We start from the raw sequence: 19,453 nt of genomic DNA on the forward strand, positions 1-19,453 counted from the left end.
ACGTCTGGCAATCACTTTTGACCTGTGTTTGTGCATGGCAATCATTGGTGACCCACGTCTGACTGTGTGACCCGCCTCTGTGTGTGACCATAACTGGTGACCCGCATCTGACTGTATATTATCATTGGTGACGCACCTCTGACTGTGTGACAATGACTGGTGAACCGCCTCTGACTGTGTGTAACAATCACTGGTGACCCGCGTCTGTGTGTGACAATGACTGGTGACCCACCTCTGACTGTGTGTGACCATCACTGGTGACCCTCGTCTGACTGTGCGACAATGACTGGTGACCCGCCTCCGACTGTGTGTGACATTAACTGGTGACCCACATCTGACTGTATATTATCATTGCTGACCCATTTTTGGCTGTGTGACAATGACTTGTGGCCCGCCTCCGACTGTGTGTGACACTCACTGGTGACCCGCATCTGACGGTGTGACAATGACTGGTGACTCGCCTCCAACCGTGTGACAATCATTGGTGACCCACGTCTGATGGTGTGTGACACACACTGGTGACCCGCCTCTGTCAGACGTGGGTCACCAGTTATTGTCAAACACAATCACTTTTGACCTGTGTTTGTGCATGGCAATCATTGGTGACCCGCATCTGACTGTGTGACAATGACTGGTGACCTGCCTCTGACTGTGTGTAACCATCACTAGTGACCCACTTCTGACTGTTTGACAATGACTGGTGACCCGCGTCTGACTGTATATTATCATTGGTAACCCACCTGTGACTGTGTGACAATGACTGGTGATTCGCCTCCAACTGTGTGTGACAATCATTGGTGGACATCTGACAGTGTGTGACCATCACTGGTGACCCTTGTCTGACTGTGTGACAATGACCCGCATCTGACTGTATATTATCATTGGTGACCCGCCTCCGACTGTGTGTGACAATCACTGGTGACCCGCGTCTGACGGTTTGCAACCATCACTGGCGACCCACGTCTGACGGTGTGTGAGAATCACTGGCGACCCACGTCTGACGGTGTGTGAGAATCACTGGTGACTCGCCTGTATGTGCGACAATAACTGGTGACCCACGTCTGACAATCACTTTTGACCCGTGTATGTGCATGGCAATCATTGGTGACCCGCGTCTGACTGTGTGACAATGACAGGTGACCCGCCTAACTGTGTGTGACTATCAATGGTGACCCTTGTCTGACTGTGTGACAATGACTGGTGACCCGCATCTGACTGTATATTATCATTAGTGACCCACCTCTGACTGTGTGACAATGACTGGTGACCCGCCTCTGACTGTGTGACAATGACTAGCGACCCGCCTCTGACTGTGTGTGACAATCATTGGTGAACCACATCTGACAGTGTGTGACAATGACTGGTGACCCGCGTCTGACTGTATATTATCATTAGTGACCCACCTCTGACTGTGTAACAATGACTGGCGACCTGCCTCTGACTGTGTGTGACAATGACTGGTGACCCGCCTCTGACTGTGTGCGACTGACTGGTGACCCTTGTCTGACTGTGCGACAATGACTGGTGACCCGCCTCCGACTGTGTACGACAATGACTGGTGACCTGCCTCTGACTGTGTGCGACAATGACTGGTGACCCGCCTCTATGTGACAATAACTGGTGACCCACGTCTAACAATCACTTTTGACCTGTGTTTGTGCATGGCAATCATTGGTGACCCGACTAACTGTGTGTGACCATCACTGGTGACCCTTGTCTGACTGTGTGACAATGACTGGTGACCCGCGTCTGACTGTGTATTATCATTAGTGACCCACCTCTGACTGTGTGACAATTACTGGCGACCTGCCTCTGACTGTGTGTGACAATGACTGGCGACCCACCTCTGACTGTGTGCGACAATGACTGGTGACCTGCCTCTGTGTGACAATGACTGGTGACCCGCCTCCAACTGTGTGTGACAATCATTGGTGACCTGCCTCTGACTGTATAGGATTATCATTGCTGACCAGGGTGGACACGGTCTGATCAGGACTTTTATCATGTAATATCTTATGCCATTTTTCATGGGTAGGTAAATTAGCGATTATATTATAGCGATTTGAAGCGTCTATTACACGAAGCGTATATCGGTAACCTAATGGAAACAGCCGTAATATAAACGTCCAAGTGCCGCCGTGCTGCTGCCAACTATGGTTTTTGTCTTTGCAAGAGATTTGCTAAACATGTCCACACTCAGCAATGATCGGGAATTAATAATTGTTGGAGTGGGGGACAGGCACAAACCTGCTATATATGAGATGTTTATAGAGCTCCCCGGGGCAGTATGGCTAGTCATAGAGAATATCCATATGTGGCCATAATGACTGGACCTCGTGGTCTCTACGATAAAACTATGGTGGCTGACTAGGAATTATGAGGATTATTGTTTATGAGGAAATCGTTGCTGTATAATGGTCTCCTTTGCTCGTTCCAGGTTTATACTGTGGCTTCTTTTCAGGATCATGGGGCTTGCGTTGCCAGATTTACTTGGGTTGAGTGCATCTCGCTGGGACAGACTGAGTTGTTGATTTCATCTGATAAAGAACTTCACTACGATCTTAGAAGAAAGACTTCCCTTCTTCACCATCTGAATGCACAAATACACATAGCCACTGCGAACAGCTGAGTCAATGCTGTTCTCTTTAAGGGCCACGAGTCTAAATTCACAACTTTTCTCCTTCTGTAGCAAAGTAATGACCCTCTACACACAAGCCGCAATTATCACGGCTAATTAATTCAGTTTAGCCCTAATTGTATGCAAATCACTGAGCTGGGTCGTTACAGACGGAAGCTCATTATGACCAACTGTTGGATCTGGATGTTAAGTTCAGAGTCCGTGTAGTTGCAGGTTCCTATGATCTGCAGGATGGTGAGGGTCATTATCCATAGTGTAGAAACTGTTGATGGAGTGTACTGATGGGCTGTGAGGGTCGTTATCCATAGTGTAGACCAGGCATGCTCAACCTGCGGCCCTCCAACTATTGTAAAACTACCACAATGCCCTGCTGTAGGTTGTTTGGGCATGCCTGGTGTAGACACTGTTGGTTGAGTGGACTTTGAGGGTCATTATCCCTGGTATAGATATTGCTGCTGGAGTGTGTGCAGTTTTCATTGTATATTTTTTTCCCCATCAGAACCTGAATCATGTTATGGGTCAGTATCTCCTATTTGTCATCATTCAATAGTAAACATCTATTCTTGCCCAGTTCTGGGGACGTTTTAACAATGGAGTCTTGTAGGCCACATATGTCAAAGATGAAACCGTCATGTTGTAGTAGAGATAAACCTTCATGTCGACAACCACTCCTAGAGCCATAAACAGTTTCCCAGGGTTTGAGCCTTTACACTTTAATCATATTGTTATCTAGATTTTCGCAGTCTTGGTTGGGCAACAAAGGCTAATTTTCTGTCTTCAGATTACGGTCCTTTTCACTCCAGCAGTTTTTCTAATGCTGACCGATCGTTCATAGTCACTGCCGATGCTCAGCCGCTTCATGGACTGAAGAGCCCAAGCCAACGGGTAGTGATAGAAATGGGGCATGTAAGGGTGCATCAGTATCATGCTTTGTGATGAAAGGCTCCATGCACCAGTTTATGTCACACCCCGACGGTCCAGTCAGTGGTGAGACCAGGCATTTTATCTCATCTATGTTTAATCCAGTTAGGGAGTCTTATTTACCTCCTTGGACTACATTGCCCAGAGTGAAGAAGTCCTATAACCTCTCCCCCATGGTCCACACCACGGTAATTTAAAGCTTGATGACACCGAGTTCACAATTCACCCCAAACTGTTTTGCACATAGCACGGTATAGCGGCTCATACAGAGAACCAGAGGTGGAAAGCACCTAGTAGGCTGGAACAGCATTGTAGACTGAACTTTCCTGATATTGTGGACATTCTGAGAAGCTTTTCAATAATCTACTTCAGGGATGCTTAACCTGCGGCCCTCCAGCTGTTGGACAGCTATAACTCCCAACATGCACTCCCTAATAGCTGTATGCTGGGAGTTGTAGTTTTGCAACAGCTGAAGGGCCGCAGGTTGGGCATCTCTGATCTACTTAGAGCCACATTCTGGCACAGCTTCGTCCCAGATCTTTCCTCTCCCTGACTGCTCCATTACTTCTCTTCAGCTTCCAAACCACTGAACATCTGAGGGGAGAAGATGCAGACATTTTGATGTTCATGTGAATCTTGATCTTTTCACCCGTAACCTCAAAGGCAGACATGAAACCTAAGACAGTTCAGCAGCTCTCGCCTTTTTTTTGCTCGGGGGTTTCTTTCCCTTGATATTGTCGGATGATCTTCAATTGCTCCAGGAGCGGCTTCTTTTCCGCCCTGACTTACAGAACCATGACAGCTGTTGCTGTAGGATTCAGCCTTCCACCGAATTCAGGATCATTGGATGCAACTGATGAACAGGAGCAATGTCAGCCTCCAGATGAGCTACAAATCGAGGAAAAGTTCAGGAAGAGATCTACCCGGCCACTGACCCATCTCGCTCACACATAAGTAGGTAGATACATAACTTTGACGGTTTAGAACCACACTAAAGGAAGAGACAAGTCTTGGACTGTATCCGAAGCTTCGCCATCTAATGTCCAATGTCTTTCACTCCAATTCCACAAAATGTTTTCCATCCGTGTAGCATTGACCCTCTGCAGCCATCGTCCAGCACAGACTTGCAGTGCGAATGGTTTTCTCTAACTGTATCAAAGCTGAGATTTCAGCACATGGTTGTTGTCGCAGTCTGTGCTACCGTTGGCTCCATCTCCCACAGAAAGCACTTGTTTTCTTGTCTCCTTGAGGAGTCCAGTAGCTAAAAGCTCTACAATGGGCCCAGAAGTGTCCGTCTGCGAGCAGGGGCTTGACTTTGCACCATACAAACTTGTTTCTGATCTCACAGAGCAAGAGGAGAGTGCACAGGACATCAGGGAAAGCGCAGTAGGAACCTTGGGGCCAGCAGGCCAATAAGTCCACACAGCACAGCAGGTCCTGCGAGGCTTTTATTATGGAAGCTACAGTATGTACATTACAGCATAGTTGCAAGGTTTACATTATACAGACTCGTCCAGTTCACCCCCAGGAACCCCTCACATCTATGAACCTTCCCTTACTCCTCCAATCATCTTCCCTCCAAGTATAGAAAAATATTGCACTACAGATACTCTGCACTTTACAAAAGAGAAATGGAATAGCAGCATCAGTCGACTGCAGGTCCCTGTCCGCTGCTCCTCACAACACAGGATAGTGGAATGTCGCAACTACACGGCAATGGTCAGGACGGTCTGGAAGACACAGGTACCCAAGGTCCCAATCTGCCTGTAGACATGGTGCACATGAGACACCATGAAGTACTGGACTCCACCAGCCCTCCGCCATGGCAGCTCACTGCATTCAGACCTCATTTACATGTAACGTGGGTGCATCTTAGTGTCTATAATACAGCCATAAAGCCCCACCCGTAATGACCCAAACGACAACATTCATCATGCTGTAAGTTCAGCTCATTAGAAGCACAGTCGTTATAATACAGTCGTTAAAATGCACGCACATTACAGCTGTCTGAACGAGGTCTACATACGGAGTGGTGAGAACTTCCCCAATTACCTGAAAAACAACCCATATCCAGTGTATAGAAAAGCATACATCGCCACGGACTAAGCTGGAGGAAGCTGAAGGGGTTAACCACAGTCCAACAAAGGGTCTTGTGTTTAGGATAGGACTGCATCATCACACTATGACAACTCTGCCAGGCCTGAGCAAGACTTCAACCTGGACCTGTCCAGGACGTAGTGGTGGAAAAGGGGTTGAGAAGAAAAGCTGGTGCAATAGCAATGAATATGGGGCCCACAGAGGGGCCGAGGAGCGGACATGGGCCGCACAAAAGAGCCGAGGAGCGGACACTGGGCACACAGAGGGGCTGAGGAGTAGACATGGGGGCTGACTTGAACCTGGACCTGTCCAGGACGTAGTGGTGGAAAAAGGGTTGAGAAGAAAAGCTGGTGCAATAGCAATGAATATGGTGCCCACAGAGGGGCCGAGGAGCGGACACGGGGCGCACAGAGGGGCCGAGGAGCGAAGAGGGGCCGAGGGGTGGACACGGGCCGCACAGAGGGGCCGAGGAGCGAAGAGGGGCCGAGGGGCGGACACGGGCCGCACAGAGGGGCCGAGGAGCGAAGAGGGGCGGACACGGGCCGCACAGAGGGGCCGAGGGGCGCACACGGGCCGCACACGGGACATGGGCCGCACAAAAGAGCCGAGGAGCGGACACTGGGCACACAGAGGGGCTGAGGAGTAGACATGGGGGCTGACTTGAACCTGGACCTGTCCAGGACGTAGTGGTGGAAAAAGGGTTGAGAAGAAAAGCTGGTGCAATAGCAATGAATATGGTGCCCACAGAGGGGCCGAGGAGCGGACACGGGGCGCACAGAGGGGCCGAGGAGCGAAGAGGGGCCGAGGGGCGCACACGGGCCGCGGGGCGCACACGGGCCGCACAGAGGGGCCGAGGGGCACACACGGGCCGCACAGAGGGGCCGAGGGGCGCACACGGGCCGCACAGAGGGGCCGACACGGGGGCTGACTTCAACCTGGACATGTCCAGGACGTAATGGTGGAAAAGGGGTTGAGAAGAAAAGCTGGTGCAATAGCAATGAATATGGTGCCCACAGAGGGGCCGAGGAGCGGACATGGGCCACACAGAGGGGTGGACATGGCGCACACAGAGGGGCCGAGGAGTAGACATGGGGGCTGACTTCAATCTGGACCTGTCCAGGACGTAGTGGTGGAAAAGGGGTTGAGAAGAAAAGCTGGTGCAATAGCAATGAATATGGTGCACACAGAAGGGCCAAGGAGCGGACATGGCGCACACAGAGGGGTGGACACGGCGCACACAGAGGGGCCGAGGGGCGGACACGGCGCACACAAAGGGTCAGATGCAGTGTACATAATGGAGCTGTGGAGTAGCATATGGTGGAGGTGGACGTGGCGCAGCATTGGCCCAGCTGATGACCAGATAAAGTGGTGGGAGTGGACGTGAAGCAGCAGTGGCACAGCCGAGAACCAGATACTTGGTGGGAGTGGACTTGACTCAGCAGCTGCACAGCTGAGAACCAGATACGTGGTGGGGGTTGACGTAACGCAGCAGTGGCACAGCCGAGGAGTAGGCGAGTGGTGGATGTGGTGTTGCAGGTTTACCGTCCAGCAGAAGCGCTGCATGGTGCAATAGGAAGGGTACAAGCACTTAGTGGCCACTCTCCTCTCCACTCAGTCCGTGTAATGGCGCCAGGTTAGAACAGGAATGATCACACAAAGTTACGAGATCAGTGAAAGGAGAAGACCCTTATGTTCTTAGACCTGACTCCTCCCCCCGGCCTTCAGGGTCTTGCCCGTGAATGTGACCACACAACAGGCTCCGCTCCAGAAATCAATAAACTGGTGCAGATCATCAGAAAGAAACGTCTCAAACCCCAGCAGAACTCACCCCAATCATCCTGACCCCCTGCTGGAGAACCCCAGGGCCGCTCTCCTTAAAGTGACACATCCTATTTATTGTGCATAGACGATAGTTTTTAGTAGAAAGCGCAGCGGATTGTGCGCAACTGCAGCCTCCGGATTAACCCTTGAAGGTAGGCTGGATCATACCCATAGGAGGAAAGCCGGCTGACATCTGCTGAAAACGCAATTCGTGTTGACAGTTTTCTGGCTGTATGGTCCTTTACAGCTGATTATTCGCCACTTTGTACAAGCGCATGTACTTCATCTGCCATTTTAGTGTGGCGTGCTGATGGTGAACGATCCAACGCACTAATCATCAGCCCGACCCTAACCTTATGGTGTATGGCCGGCTTACTCGCTGGAGTCAGAGGACAAGTACCTTGGTTTAGAATGGGCGCTCCCCACAGACCTAAATGCTGGAGAATTGTGTCCCCGGGCGCCTCGCTGCGACCACTAACCTGAACCCACAGCCTCGGTGTGGCCGTCACATCGGGGAGCACCTGATGTAGGGGTGTAGAGCTCCGGCCACTAACTAAAAAGCTCAGGTCCAAGGGTCACACAGAGGCAGATACAAGTAGTCGTCCGACAACCAGCCCTACAGCAGATGCTTCTATACGTAACCCCCTCCTCCCGTGGAACCACCACTCCTGCAGCTAGTCAAGATAGCGCTCTAAGGCGCGGCAGCCACTCTGTCCATTTCCTACAGAGTCTGTTATAATATTGTTGGGGGCCCGAATGATAAAATCATTTAGTCCCCTTCCTGGGTGGTCCCCAAAGCAGCCGCTTCCCCATAGCTACGCCCCTGGTGCAGACAATACACAGAGATGAGGGCCCGGCCCCCAGACAAGGCCTTCTCCTCATAAGTTACTTTAACATAATGGTTTAGGGGAGTGTAGAGAAACAAGACCTTGAAGAGACAGTCACTTGTCCGGGGAATCTAATTGTTTCAGGAAACAATGGCGCTCAGAGGTTTGGAAAGCAGCACGGGCGGAGGGAATGTGACCGATTATGTTATGGGTCACCACCTACAGTAAGCCGAAGCCGAAGAGAACACGTACAGACGGCCCGGCCTGTTCACCTCGGGTCCCTCTGACACACAAGGAGCAAACCCAGGAGACCGCACACCAGACATCCGGGTGCAGGTCACACAGCCCGCCACTAGGGCAGAGTAACTGGCGCCAAGGCACACTGCCCTGGTCGCAGGACGACGTACCTGCCAGCCTCTGAGCACACAGAAAACCATTCTACGTGTCTGGTTCTCACGGTGGCAGCTCCTGAACACCATGCAGAGATACAGGAGTGAGAGGAACGACTGCACAGACCCCACTACTGCCCCCCTCCCCCACTATGGAGCTTGTGTATGAGGTGCAGACCCCACTACTGCCCCCCCCCCCACTACGGAGCTTGTGTATGAGGCGCACAGACCCCACTACTGCCCCCCTCCCCCACTATGGAGCTTGTGTATGAGGTGCAGACCCCACTACTGCCCCCCCCCACTACTACGGAGCTTGTGTATGAGGCGCACAGACCCCACTACTGCCCCCCTTCCTCACTATGGAGCTTGTGTATGAGGCGCAAACCACACTACTGCCCTCCCACTACGAAGCTTGTGTATGAGGCGCACAGACCCTATTACTGCCCCCCCACTACAGAGCTTGTGTATGAGGCGCACAGACCTCACTACAGCCCTCCCACTATGGAGCTTGTGTATGAGGCGCACAGACCCCACTACTGCCCCCCCCCCCCCCCCCACTACATAGCTTGTTGTGTATGAGGCACACAGACCCCACTACGGAGATTGGGTATGAGGCGCGGGGAGGCATATGGGGGAAGCCGTGGGGAAAGTCCAGTCACTCTTGGTTATGTTCCGGGGGGCACAGCCGGTCCAACCCACAACAGAAAACAAAAATCAGGAGCTGCTCGGTGTCCCGTCTTTGGTCTCGATGAGTCACATACAGGAAGCACATTCTACAGCGTATTCCTAGGACCTACATGTTATCATCATCGCCTTCATATTATATTCTCCTCTGCCAGCAAAGGGTCAATGTACAAAGTGTTTAACTCCCTCCCACCCCCCTGCCAAGGGGAAAAATAAAATTCCCAAAGAAAATCACATTAAACATTCATTAAAACAAAATGTCTGCTAGAACCTGGGGATACCGTACATTTGGCCTGAGGCGCATCCACTGACTATGGAGAAGACTGTCCCCTCCCCGACACCAAGAGCCCCACGAGGAAGGCCGCCACTGTACGACTTCAATGCAGAGTGCTCCGCCCAATGCATGAGACACATGGTAAGTGCAAATCAACAGTCATGTGAGAACCGCCGAGCCCTCACTCCATTTCTGGAGAGTCGAGCAGGTTCTCCTCGGAGGGCTCGCTCAACACCTCCTTTTCATCCAAAGCATCGTCCTCCTCGTTATCGGCAGCTTCGGCCACGGCCTCTTCCTCATATCTCGCAGTCTTTCTAGGATGGGCCAGAGAGGAGTTCTCCAGCGACTCGATGTCCTCGATTCCCGCGCGGTAGTGGATCATGAGCAGCGTCAGCGCCTGCAGTCTCTCTCCGGACTTGGCCAGCGCCGCCGCGATCAGGACTTTCCTCCTGCTGTCGGTGGTCTCTCGTTCTTCTTTCACCAGGGAGTTATTGTGCTCCAGCTCCTGATCAATCTCATTCTGGAGCTTATCCAGCATGAACTCCAGCTTCTGGATCCGCTCATCAGTTGGTAGACCTCGGTACAGATCACGTCCAATTTCTTTGACGGCAATAAATACGCTGTCGTCCAAGCCTCCCTCCTTGCGGACCAGTTTAGCAGAGCCACCTCCGGGACGCTTAGAAGGGCTGCCGGTCCCACCCATCTCTGTGTCGCTGCTCTCATTGTCCGACGTGTTTGGCGTTTGCTTTGGTGAGGGCTCCACCAGATCACAGCCTCCTTGTTCGGGCTGCCGCATTTTTGGAGCTGGACGCAAGTTCAGTAGACGGGAACTGGTGTTGATGATGTGGCGTGTGATGCCTGTAGTTCTGTTCCCAAGAGACTTGGACTCCAGGTCGACCCTCTTCTCCAGGGACACACAGTATGGGTTCTCGGCTAGACATTTCTCTTGACATTTTTTATGGCAGACGTAACCGCAGATCATGCACTGAGATGCAGCCTTGGTCCACACCTTTCTCTTACAGTGGTCACACAAGGTGGAATTCTGGAACTGAGTGTCCTGAAAGTTATGCTTTGATTCACAGAAAGTGACCTGGGGCACAGGAGCATCCTCTTTCTGAAGAACGGCCAGGTCCTCAGTGAAGCTTCCATCCTTCTCTTGTAGCATGCTCGAACTCTCAGACTCTCCTTCCATCAGATACTTGAAGGTTAGGGTGATGTCTCCATAGCAGAACTTCTCATTGAAGCCCTTGTGTGTACTCAAGCTCCTCAGTGCCGTTCTACTGACAGAAGCTTTAGGTTCAGGAGGATTCAGTTTGTAGCTGCTGAGATACTCCAGTGAGGACATGGAAAGGCATTCTAAGGAAATATCTTCTAGTTTGATACTGACATGTCCAACGCAGCATAGACTACCAGTCTTTAGAGAGTCCCTGCACCAAAGGGCTACATTCAAGTATCTGTGGTGGCTCTCAACATCAAATACACAAGAAGCCCTTGTCCAGCGACCCTGCCGTCCCCTGTAGAGCGTGTCTGGAGACTCCCACACCTGCTGGTCCTCGGAGCCATCCTTCGTGCTCGTGGAACCTTCAGAGATCTTGTCTTTTGCAGGGTCTGGCTTCACAGAGTTGGGTTTCTGAGCTGTTAGTTCTTCCACCAGATCTGTAGTTTTTGGAGGCTTCTCAGGTACCTTCTCACCATTCGTTGAGGGTGGAGTAGGCTTCTCCGGCTTTTCTACAGCGCTTTCACCTAGATCTACAGTAGTTGGAGTTTCACAGGTGGTTAAGGTAAGTTTCACTTGAGGTCTTGGGGGCACCGGGGGCTTGGATCCAGATGATGTTCTGCTCAGCTGAGGCGGCTCCTGGTTCTCCAGGACATTTGGTTTCCCAGCTTTGGTCTGAACCTTTGATGTTATTTGAGAAGCGGCTGGATTTGGTTTCCGACTTAGGATGGGAGAAATGGATCCCAGGGATTTGGTGGACACATTTCCCACCACACGTTTAGGGCTCTGATTTACGGGAAGGAAGTTGTCGTCTTTGCTCTCGGCCGGCCTCACTTCACACGCCAAGTCCTCAAACTCAGAATCCAGCTCCCTGTTCTCCACATCCACTATCAGACTTGCTGCATCCTCGTCAAATGTCTGCGGGAAAGCAGAGTCGTCCAGCGTGGCCGCACTCTCTTGGGGCCCCGCAGCACTCTGACTCTGTCCCGCCGGCCTCTCGTAGAACAGCAGCACTCTGTCTCCAGACTGCTTGATGAGCTTTGAGGCCTGAACCGACGACGTCACCTTGATACCTGAGAAAACGAGACAAAACCAAACATGAGTAGAGTAGCCTTATTCTCCTGTCACGTCCAGAGCTGCACTCACAATTGTGCTCTCTTTCTGTAAGCTCTAAGGCTGCAGGAGCTTCAGTATCTGGAGAGGACATCCTCGTCTGCGGTGCTTTTATAAGATAGGCCAGTGTTAAAGGATTTCAAGTGCCATCCAGAGCAACTGTGACTGCAGCTCTGGGTGTGACTGGAGTACAGGACCATGATAGAACATGTATGTGCAGCTCTGGGTGTGACTGGGGTACAGGACCATGATAGAACATGTATGTGCAGCTCTGGGTGTGACTGGGGTACAGGACCATGATAGAACATGTATGTGCAGCTCTGGGTGTGACTGGGGTACAGGACCATGATATAACATGTATGTGCAGCTCTGGGTGTGACTGGGGTACAGGACCATGATAGAACATGTATGTGCAGCTCTGGGTGTGACTGGGGTACAGGACCATGATAGAACATGTATGTGCAGCTCTGGGTGTGACTGGGGTACAGGACCATGATAGAACATGTATGTGCAGCTCTGGGTGTGACTGGGGTACAGGACCATGATATAACATGTATGTGCAGCTCTGGGTGTGACTGGGGACCATGATATAACATGTATGTGCAGCTCTGGGTGTGACTGGGGACCATGATATAACATGTATGTGCAGCTCTGGGTGTGACTGGAGTACACACTTGCATGCACGGCCTTCTGTAGTGAATTTACACTCCAAGCATTGGGCGCATATGAGGCCTCTTAAAGGGGCGACGCACATACCTCCGATGGCTATTAAGCGGTCGCCTTTCTTCAGATCTGCTCCGGCGGCGGGAGAATTGGGCGTCACGGTCTCCACGCAGACGTGTCCGGTGTCTCCATCTCTGGCCTGCACCATCACCAGGCCGATGTTCTGGGACGTCCCTTTAATTAGCTCCACCTGTCAAACAAGCAGAGAGGCCATCATCACAATCAGTCCTGTAACTCTTACACTCCCTGTGTCAGTCTTCACTGGCATTCTAGTATTGTATTCATGGAGCAGTAACAGGTGTGGGGGGAGGGGCGCAGCAGCCGCTCGTCCCCCGTTTCCAGCACGTTCCCTTCAGACAAAATAAAATGTTTGGCAATTACAGAGACGTCCAAATAAAAGGCAATTACATCCGAGCGGAGGAAGCGGCGGCATTTACCGCGCTCGATAATCCCGGATCCCGCCCCTCCCCCGCCCTGCGTGCCCCGCTCCCAAACACAGCAATTTAGTCAACAGCACGGCTCCTTCTCAAGACAGCTCTTATTACAGAGAGAAGCGGCGCCTCCTTCTCCGGCCACAAAATGCTCCAGGTCTTATTACAGGGAGAAGCGGCGCCTCCTTCTCCAGCCGCTCAATGCTCCAGGTCTTATTACAGGGAGAAGCGGCGCCTCCTTCTCCGGCCGCACAATGCTCCAGGTCTTATTACAGAGAGAAGCGGCGCCTCCTTCTCCAGCCGCACAATGCTCCAGGTCTTATTACAGAGAGAAGCGGCGCCTCCTTCTCCGGCCACACAATGCTCCAGGTCTTATTACAGAGAGAAGCGGTGCCTCCTTCTCCAGCCGCACAATGCTCCATGTCTTATTACAGAGAGAAGCGGCGCCTCCTTCTCCAGCCGCACAATGCTCCAGGTCTTATTACAGAGAGAAGAGGCGCCTCCTTCTCCAGCCGCTCAATGCTCCAGGTCTTATTACAGAGAGAAGCGGCGCCTCCTTCTCCAGCCGCACAAAGCTCCAGGTCTTATTAGAGAGAAGCGGCGCCTCCTTCTCCGGACGCACAATGCTCCAGGTCTCATCACAGAGAGAAGCAAAACAAATGCAACAATTCTCTGCGAACCAAATAAAAGTACAAAAACATATTGTAATGCTAACAAAGTAGAGGTGCTTGGCAAATACATCAGAGAGAAGCGGCGCCTCCTCCGGCCGTACACCATTCCATATCTTATCAGAGAGAGAAGCGGCGCCATCTCCTCCAGCCGTGCACCGCTCCACCTCTAATCCCTCCACGAGAGTCAGCAGGCCCCGCCTATACACTCAGGTGGGCGGATCCCTCACACAGACCCCTCCCCCGTGCAAGCGGCACGCTGACCACCATAACGGAGCGCTGAGCGCGCCGCCCTTCGCTCTGGCGGTATATTGCGGGGAGACGCTCGTCACTACCTATGATGAGGAGCCTGACCCCCGGGGTGACCTGCTGGGCCCAGAACATCACGTGCGGCGGCAGCTGCTGCTGATCGATAAAGGGCGCCGGTCGCTGGCAGCCGGGAGGACGGCAGGCCGCGTCACCTCCAATTAGCCGGGCCTCCCAGCAGAGCGGCCCCGGGGCCACACATCAGCCTAATCCCATCAGTCACCTGAGACGGGGCCTCTAATCCAATTACTTCAATCTCATACCAACGTCGGAGGCTGCGGTCAGCCCCCAGAGCAGCGCTCTGCACAGGAGTGCAAGGGTTAACGCCAGGCCGCAGCAGATTAACTCTATAGTTCCCACAGCCAAACATCACAGGACCCTCACAGTGACGCCAGAAGTAGGGCCCCCTCCCCCACACAATGCCACAGACACCCCGACCCAGAGGGATGCCCGACCACCTCTCACCCCTTCTCAGTCCCCAGACGTCTCTCACCCCTCCCTCTTCTCTGGCTCAGGCCTCCTTCTGCCCCACTTGGGCCCCGACTACCTCTCACCCCCCCCCCCCCCTTTTCTCAGGCCCCAGCCACCTCCCCCCCTTGGGCCCCGACTACCTCTCACCCCCTCCCCCTTTTCTCAGGCCCCAGATGCCTCCATCTCCCCCCCCCCCCCCTCAATCTCCTCGGACCCCGACCACCTCTCGGACGTCTCTCCCCCCCCCCCCCTTCTCTGGCTCAGACCCCAGCCCCCTCCATCTCTTCCCCGGGTGCCGCCCACCTCTCCAGCCTCCCCCTCCATCTCCCCCCAGCCGCCTCCACCCCGCCCCAGCTGCCGCCTCCTCGGGCCCCGGCCTTCCCCGCCGCCTCCTCCTACTCGGGCCCCGGCCGCCTCCCCCTCCATCCCCTCCTACTCGGGCCCCGGCCGCCTCCCCCTCCATCCCCTCCTACTCGGGCCCCGGCCGCCTCCCCCTCCTACTCGGGCCCCGGCCGCCTCCCCCTCCTACTCGGGCCCCGGCCGCCTCCCCCTCCTACTCGGGCCCCGGCCGCCTCCCCCTCCCTCTCCATCCCCTCCTCGGGCCCCGGCCGCCTCCCCCTCCCTCTCCATCCCCTCCTCCTCGGGCCCCGGCCGCCTCCCCCTCCCTCTCCATCCCCTCCTCCTCGGGCCCCGGCCGCCTCCCCCTCCCTCTCCATCCCCTCCTCCTCGGGCCCCGGCCGCCTCCCCCTCCCTCTCCATCCCCTCCTCCTCGGGCCCCGGCCGCCTCCCCCTCCCTCTCCATCCCCTCCTCCTCGGGCCCCGGCCGCCTCCCCCTCCCTCTCCATCCCCTCCTCCTCGGGCCCCGGCCGCCTCCCCCTCCCTCTCCATCCCCTCCTCCTCGGGCCCCGGCCGCCTCCCCCTCCCTCTCCATCCCCTCCTCCTCGGGCCCCGGCCGCCTCCATCTCTTCCCCGGGTCCCGCCCGCCTCTCCAGCCTCCCCCCGGCTCCCCTCTCGGGGTGTGATGAAGTGGCGGCTCGGCACATTTCCCGGCGGCGGCTCCTATTGGCGGTGCGCTCTGCGCTGCTGCTGCCGGGGATTGCGTTACTGCATTGATTTCCGATAGAGCCTCTGCCGGCATAACAAGAGGCCATTACTGAGCGCCTCCGCCGCGCCCCCGATTACCCGGCCTCTGCGCCTACTCCAGGGCACCACGACCAGAAGCCGCTGGTAACCCCCGCACTGCCAGAGAGCTGCAGGCACTACCCCACCCCCGACCCTCCCAGGGCGAAGTGTGCAGAGGGCGGGAGCCCCCCATTAATCTCCCCTCACCGGCTGAGAGCAGAGAGATACGGCGGCCACCTGCTGCACATAGCCGCCTTATCACCGTGTACACAGCCGCCCCGCCCCCACCCAGTGTGCGTCACAGCACGTCTCCAGCAGCACAGAGGAGGTCAGGAGCAGTGTGCTGATCCTGGGGAGGTCACACAGTTACATAGTGGAAGGAGCAGGGTCCCAGCAGCACAGAGGATGTCAGGAGAGCAGTGTGCTGATCCTGGGGAGGTCACAGACAGTTACATAGTGGAAGGAGCAGGGTCCCAGCAGCACAGAGGAGGTCAGGAGAGCAGTGTGCGTCACAGCACATCTCCAGCAGCACAGAGGATGTCAGGAGAGCAGTGTGCTGATCCTGGGGAGGTCACAGACAGTTACATAGTGGAAGGAGCAGGGTCCCAGCAGCACAGAGGATGTCAGGAGAGCAGTGTGCTGATCCTGGGGAGGTCACACAGTTACATAGTAGAGGGAGCAGGGTCCCAGCAGCACAGAGGATGTCAGCAGACCTCAGCAGTGTGCTCGAGGTGGAGCTTGGAGCAGTGAGGAGCTGGAGACATCAGCAGCTGCTCCGGGGCGCAGCCGCAGGACGGACCAATCAGGAGTCGGGAAATGTCCAGGGCGCAGAACACAACCTCTGCACACACGGCTGTTAAAGGAACAGCGCAGGGGAAGGTGGGGCCCAAGGAGAGGAAGAGGAGGGGAAGGTGGGGCCCAAGGAGAGGAAGAGGAGGGGAAGGTGGGGCCCAAGGAGAGGAAGAGGAGGGGAAGGTGGGGCCCAAGGAGAGGAAGAGGAGAGGAAGGTGGGGCCCAAGGAGAGGAAGAGGAGAGGAAGGTGGGGCCCAAGGAGAGGAAGGTGGGGCCCAAGGAGAGGAAGAGGAGAGGAAGGTGGGGCCCAAGGAGAGGAAGAGGAAGGTGGGGCCCAAGGAGAGGAAGAGGAAGGTGGGGCCCAAGGAGAGGAAGGTGGGGGGTGGTGTTAGCTCCAGTTTCCTTATTACGTGGATTTGGGGTTAAATACAACCAAACCTCTCAACGTGAAGTGAACCTAGGACGGAGCACTCATCATTCACAGCGGCGGCGGCACATCCTGGAGCCCAGACATTAATCCTCTAAGGAAAGATGGCCGACGATGAGGAGGACGGGGGGGAAATCGCGGACCGCTCTCCCCTCATTACCATGAAGCGACATTTCCACATAATCCCGAAAACGATTCCACAAGAAAAGAAAGAATTTCTGATCAAACACCTAAATGTCAGAACGAGCGCAGGAAGCGGCGAGGAGACTAATCCACTGAGCAACGCTCTGCAGCCCCCCCCGACCCAAGAGAGGGAACCCCAGAACTAGAGAGACGGTCTGCAGGAAACAGTGAGGAAACTAATCCACCGAGCAACGCTCTGCAGCCCCCTCCCCCCAACCCAAGAGAGCGAACCTCAGAAATAGAGAGAAGGTCTGCAGGAACACCCCCCCCCCCCCCCCCCCCCAGGAGAGCGAACCCCAGAAGTAGATCAGGGCACACACAGGACATTACCCGTCGATCATTCACCAGAGCGCAGCTCTGAGGGCTCAGCACCGGCATACATACCGCTGACACGGCTACAAGGAGTCTGTTCTCAGAGCACCCCCTGCCTGCGCACAGAGTCACTGCAGCCTCATCCGACAGCCGGTTATTACATTCTGCCGCTCATAACCACCAGATATTATCCGGCTCATCCATCAGGACTGCCGCTACCAGACAGAAGACATCGGCCCCATAACCCCCTGCCCTGGGAGCGAGGGGCCACTGGATGACTGGGGGCCGCCATTACTACGCTGCTCAGAAAGGAATTAACAGAAACATGCTGCCATCTAGTGTCCACTAATTATAACTGCAGCCCCCAGTTATAAATCTGAAAAGTTTTAATTCTCAACTCCCACCCACATAGTACAAAATAAAAGCCACCGACACCCCTTCTTGTATTATCCTCCAGAGCTGCACTCTATTCTGCTGGTGCAGTCACTGTGTACATACATTACTTATCCTGTACTGATCCTGGGTTACATCCTGTATTATACTCCAGAGCTGCACTCACTATTCTGCTGGTGGAGTCACTGTGTACATACATTACTTATCCTGTACTGATCCTGGGTTACATCCTGTATTATACTCCAGAGCTGCACTCACTATTCTGCTGGTGCAGTCACTGTGCACATACATTACTTATCCTGTACTGATCCTGGGTTACATCCTGTATTATACTCCAGAGCTGCACTCACTATTCTGCTGGTGCAGTCACTGTGTACATACATTACTTATCCTGTACTGATCCTGGTTTACATCCTGTATTATACTCCAGAGCTGCACTCACTATTCTGCTGGTGCAGTCACTGTGTACAGACATTTCTTATCCTGTACCGATTGTAAGAAGGTATAAGGAATCCTAGTGGATGATAGGCATGTGTCACTGAGGTTCCTGGCCTCAGTGGAGGCTCTGCTGGACTCCAGGAGTCTGGTGTCCCTAGTAAGGGCCCCCCTGGTACGGCCAGCGGAGTATACTGGCCGGAAAGTCAGGGTCATGTGCATCCATGGAGACTTAAAAGACTATCCCGCAGCCCTGGTGTCTCTGTCCACGGTGGCCGGCAGGTGGACTCACGAAGTAGCAGTTGCCCCAAATCTACACTATGAACTCATAATAGGGAGAGACTTCCCGGCACTGTGGCCTGTTCAGAGAGTAACTGATACCCATGAGACAGGGGTAACCCTGGCAGAGTGGCCCGGCTCAGGGGGGAGACAAGAACCCTGGGAACCCGAGACTGAAGGGCCAGCGGTAGGGGTGACCGCAACTTCGGTGGAAGAGGGGGAGACAACCCCGCTAAGTGTGATGGTGGGAGACATGGAGGACTTGCCGTCGGGGCCTGAATTGGCAGACCTCAATGTTTCCGTGGATAATTTTGGTATCGCCTAATGTCAGGACCCAACCCTATCCCGCTCCTGGGAAATTGTGTTAATAGTAGATGGTGAACCACAACAACCTGGGGCAGAGTCAGCGTTTCCCCGTTTTGTGGTTCATCAGGATATGTTGTATCCGGTAAACTACGGGGTGAGCCTATCGAACAGATGGTGGTCCCCAAGGCTTATTGCATGCTTGTGTTAGATCTAGCCCACCAGCACGTTCTCGGAGGGGGGTCACCTGGGGCTGCAGAAAACTCAGGATTGTATTCTACAGCGGTTTTACTGGCCCGGCATATTCAGAGAGGTGGAAGAGTTTTGTAAGTCTTGCCCGACCTGCAGATAACCAGCCCCCAGCCACATTTCCGCAGTCCCCTAGTATCTCTCCCGATTGACTGAATAGCTATGGACCTCATAGGCCCAGTACTGAAGTCCTCCAGAGGGCATCAACACATCTTGGTCATCCTAGACTGCACCACTCGGTACCCGGAGGTGGTGCCACTGCGACATACCTCGGCCAAACTCATAGCTACGGAGTTACTGGAGATGTTGTCCCAAGTAGGACTACCTAAAGAGGTTCTGACCGACCAAGGGGACCCCTTTTATGTCCAAGGTGATGAGA

The 19,453-nt window shown here is 54.2% G+C and overlaps 1 protein-coding gene across 1 annotated transcript in view; it reads right to left on the reverse strand.

The window, feature by feature from the left end:
* Positions 1–4,989: 4,989 nt before the first annotated feature.
* The window catches only part of PDZD8 (PDZ domain containing 8), a 32,456-nt gene continuing 17,992 nt past the window's right edge, over positions 4,990–19,453 (reverse strand). The window contains exons 4-5 of the mRNA XM_044274128.1: positions 12,737–12,893; positions 4,990–11,940 (exon numbers count right to left, since the gene is read on the reverse strand). Coding sequence (XP_044130063.1) covers positions 9,833–11,940; positions 12,737–12,893 — 2,265 coding nt within the window. The 3' untranslated portion in view covers positions 4,990–9,832. The remainder of the gene's footprint in view (positions 11,941–12,736; positions 12,894–19,453) is intronic.

Source organism: Bufo gargarizans, unplaced genomic scaffold, assembly GCF_014858855.1.
Source record: "Bufo gargarizans isolate SCDJY-AF-19 unplaced genomic scaffold, ASM1485885v1 original_scaffold_1491_pilon, whole genome shotgun sequence".
Taxonomy (NCBI): domain Eukaryota; kingdom Metazoa; phylum Chordata; class Amphibia; order Anura; family Bufonidae; genus Bufo; species Bufo gargarizans.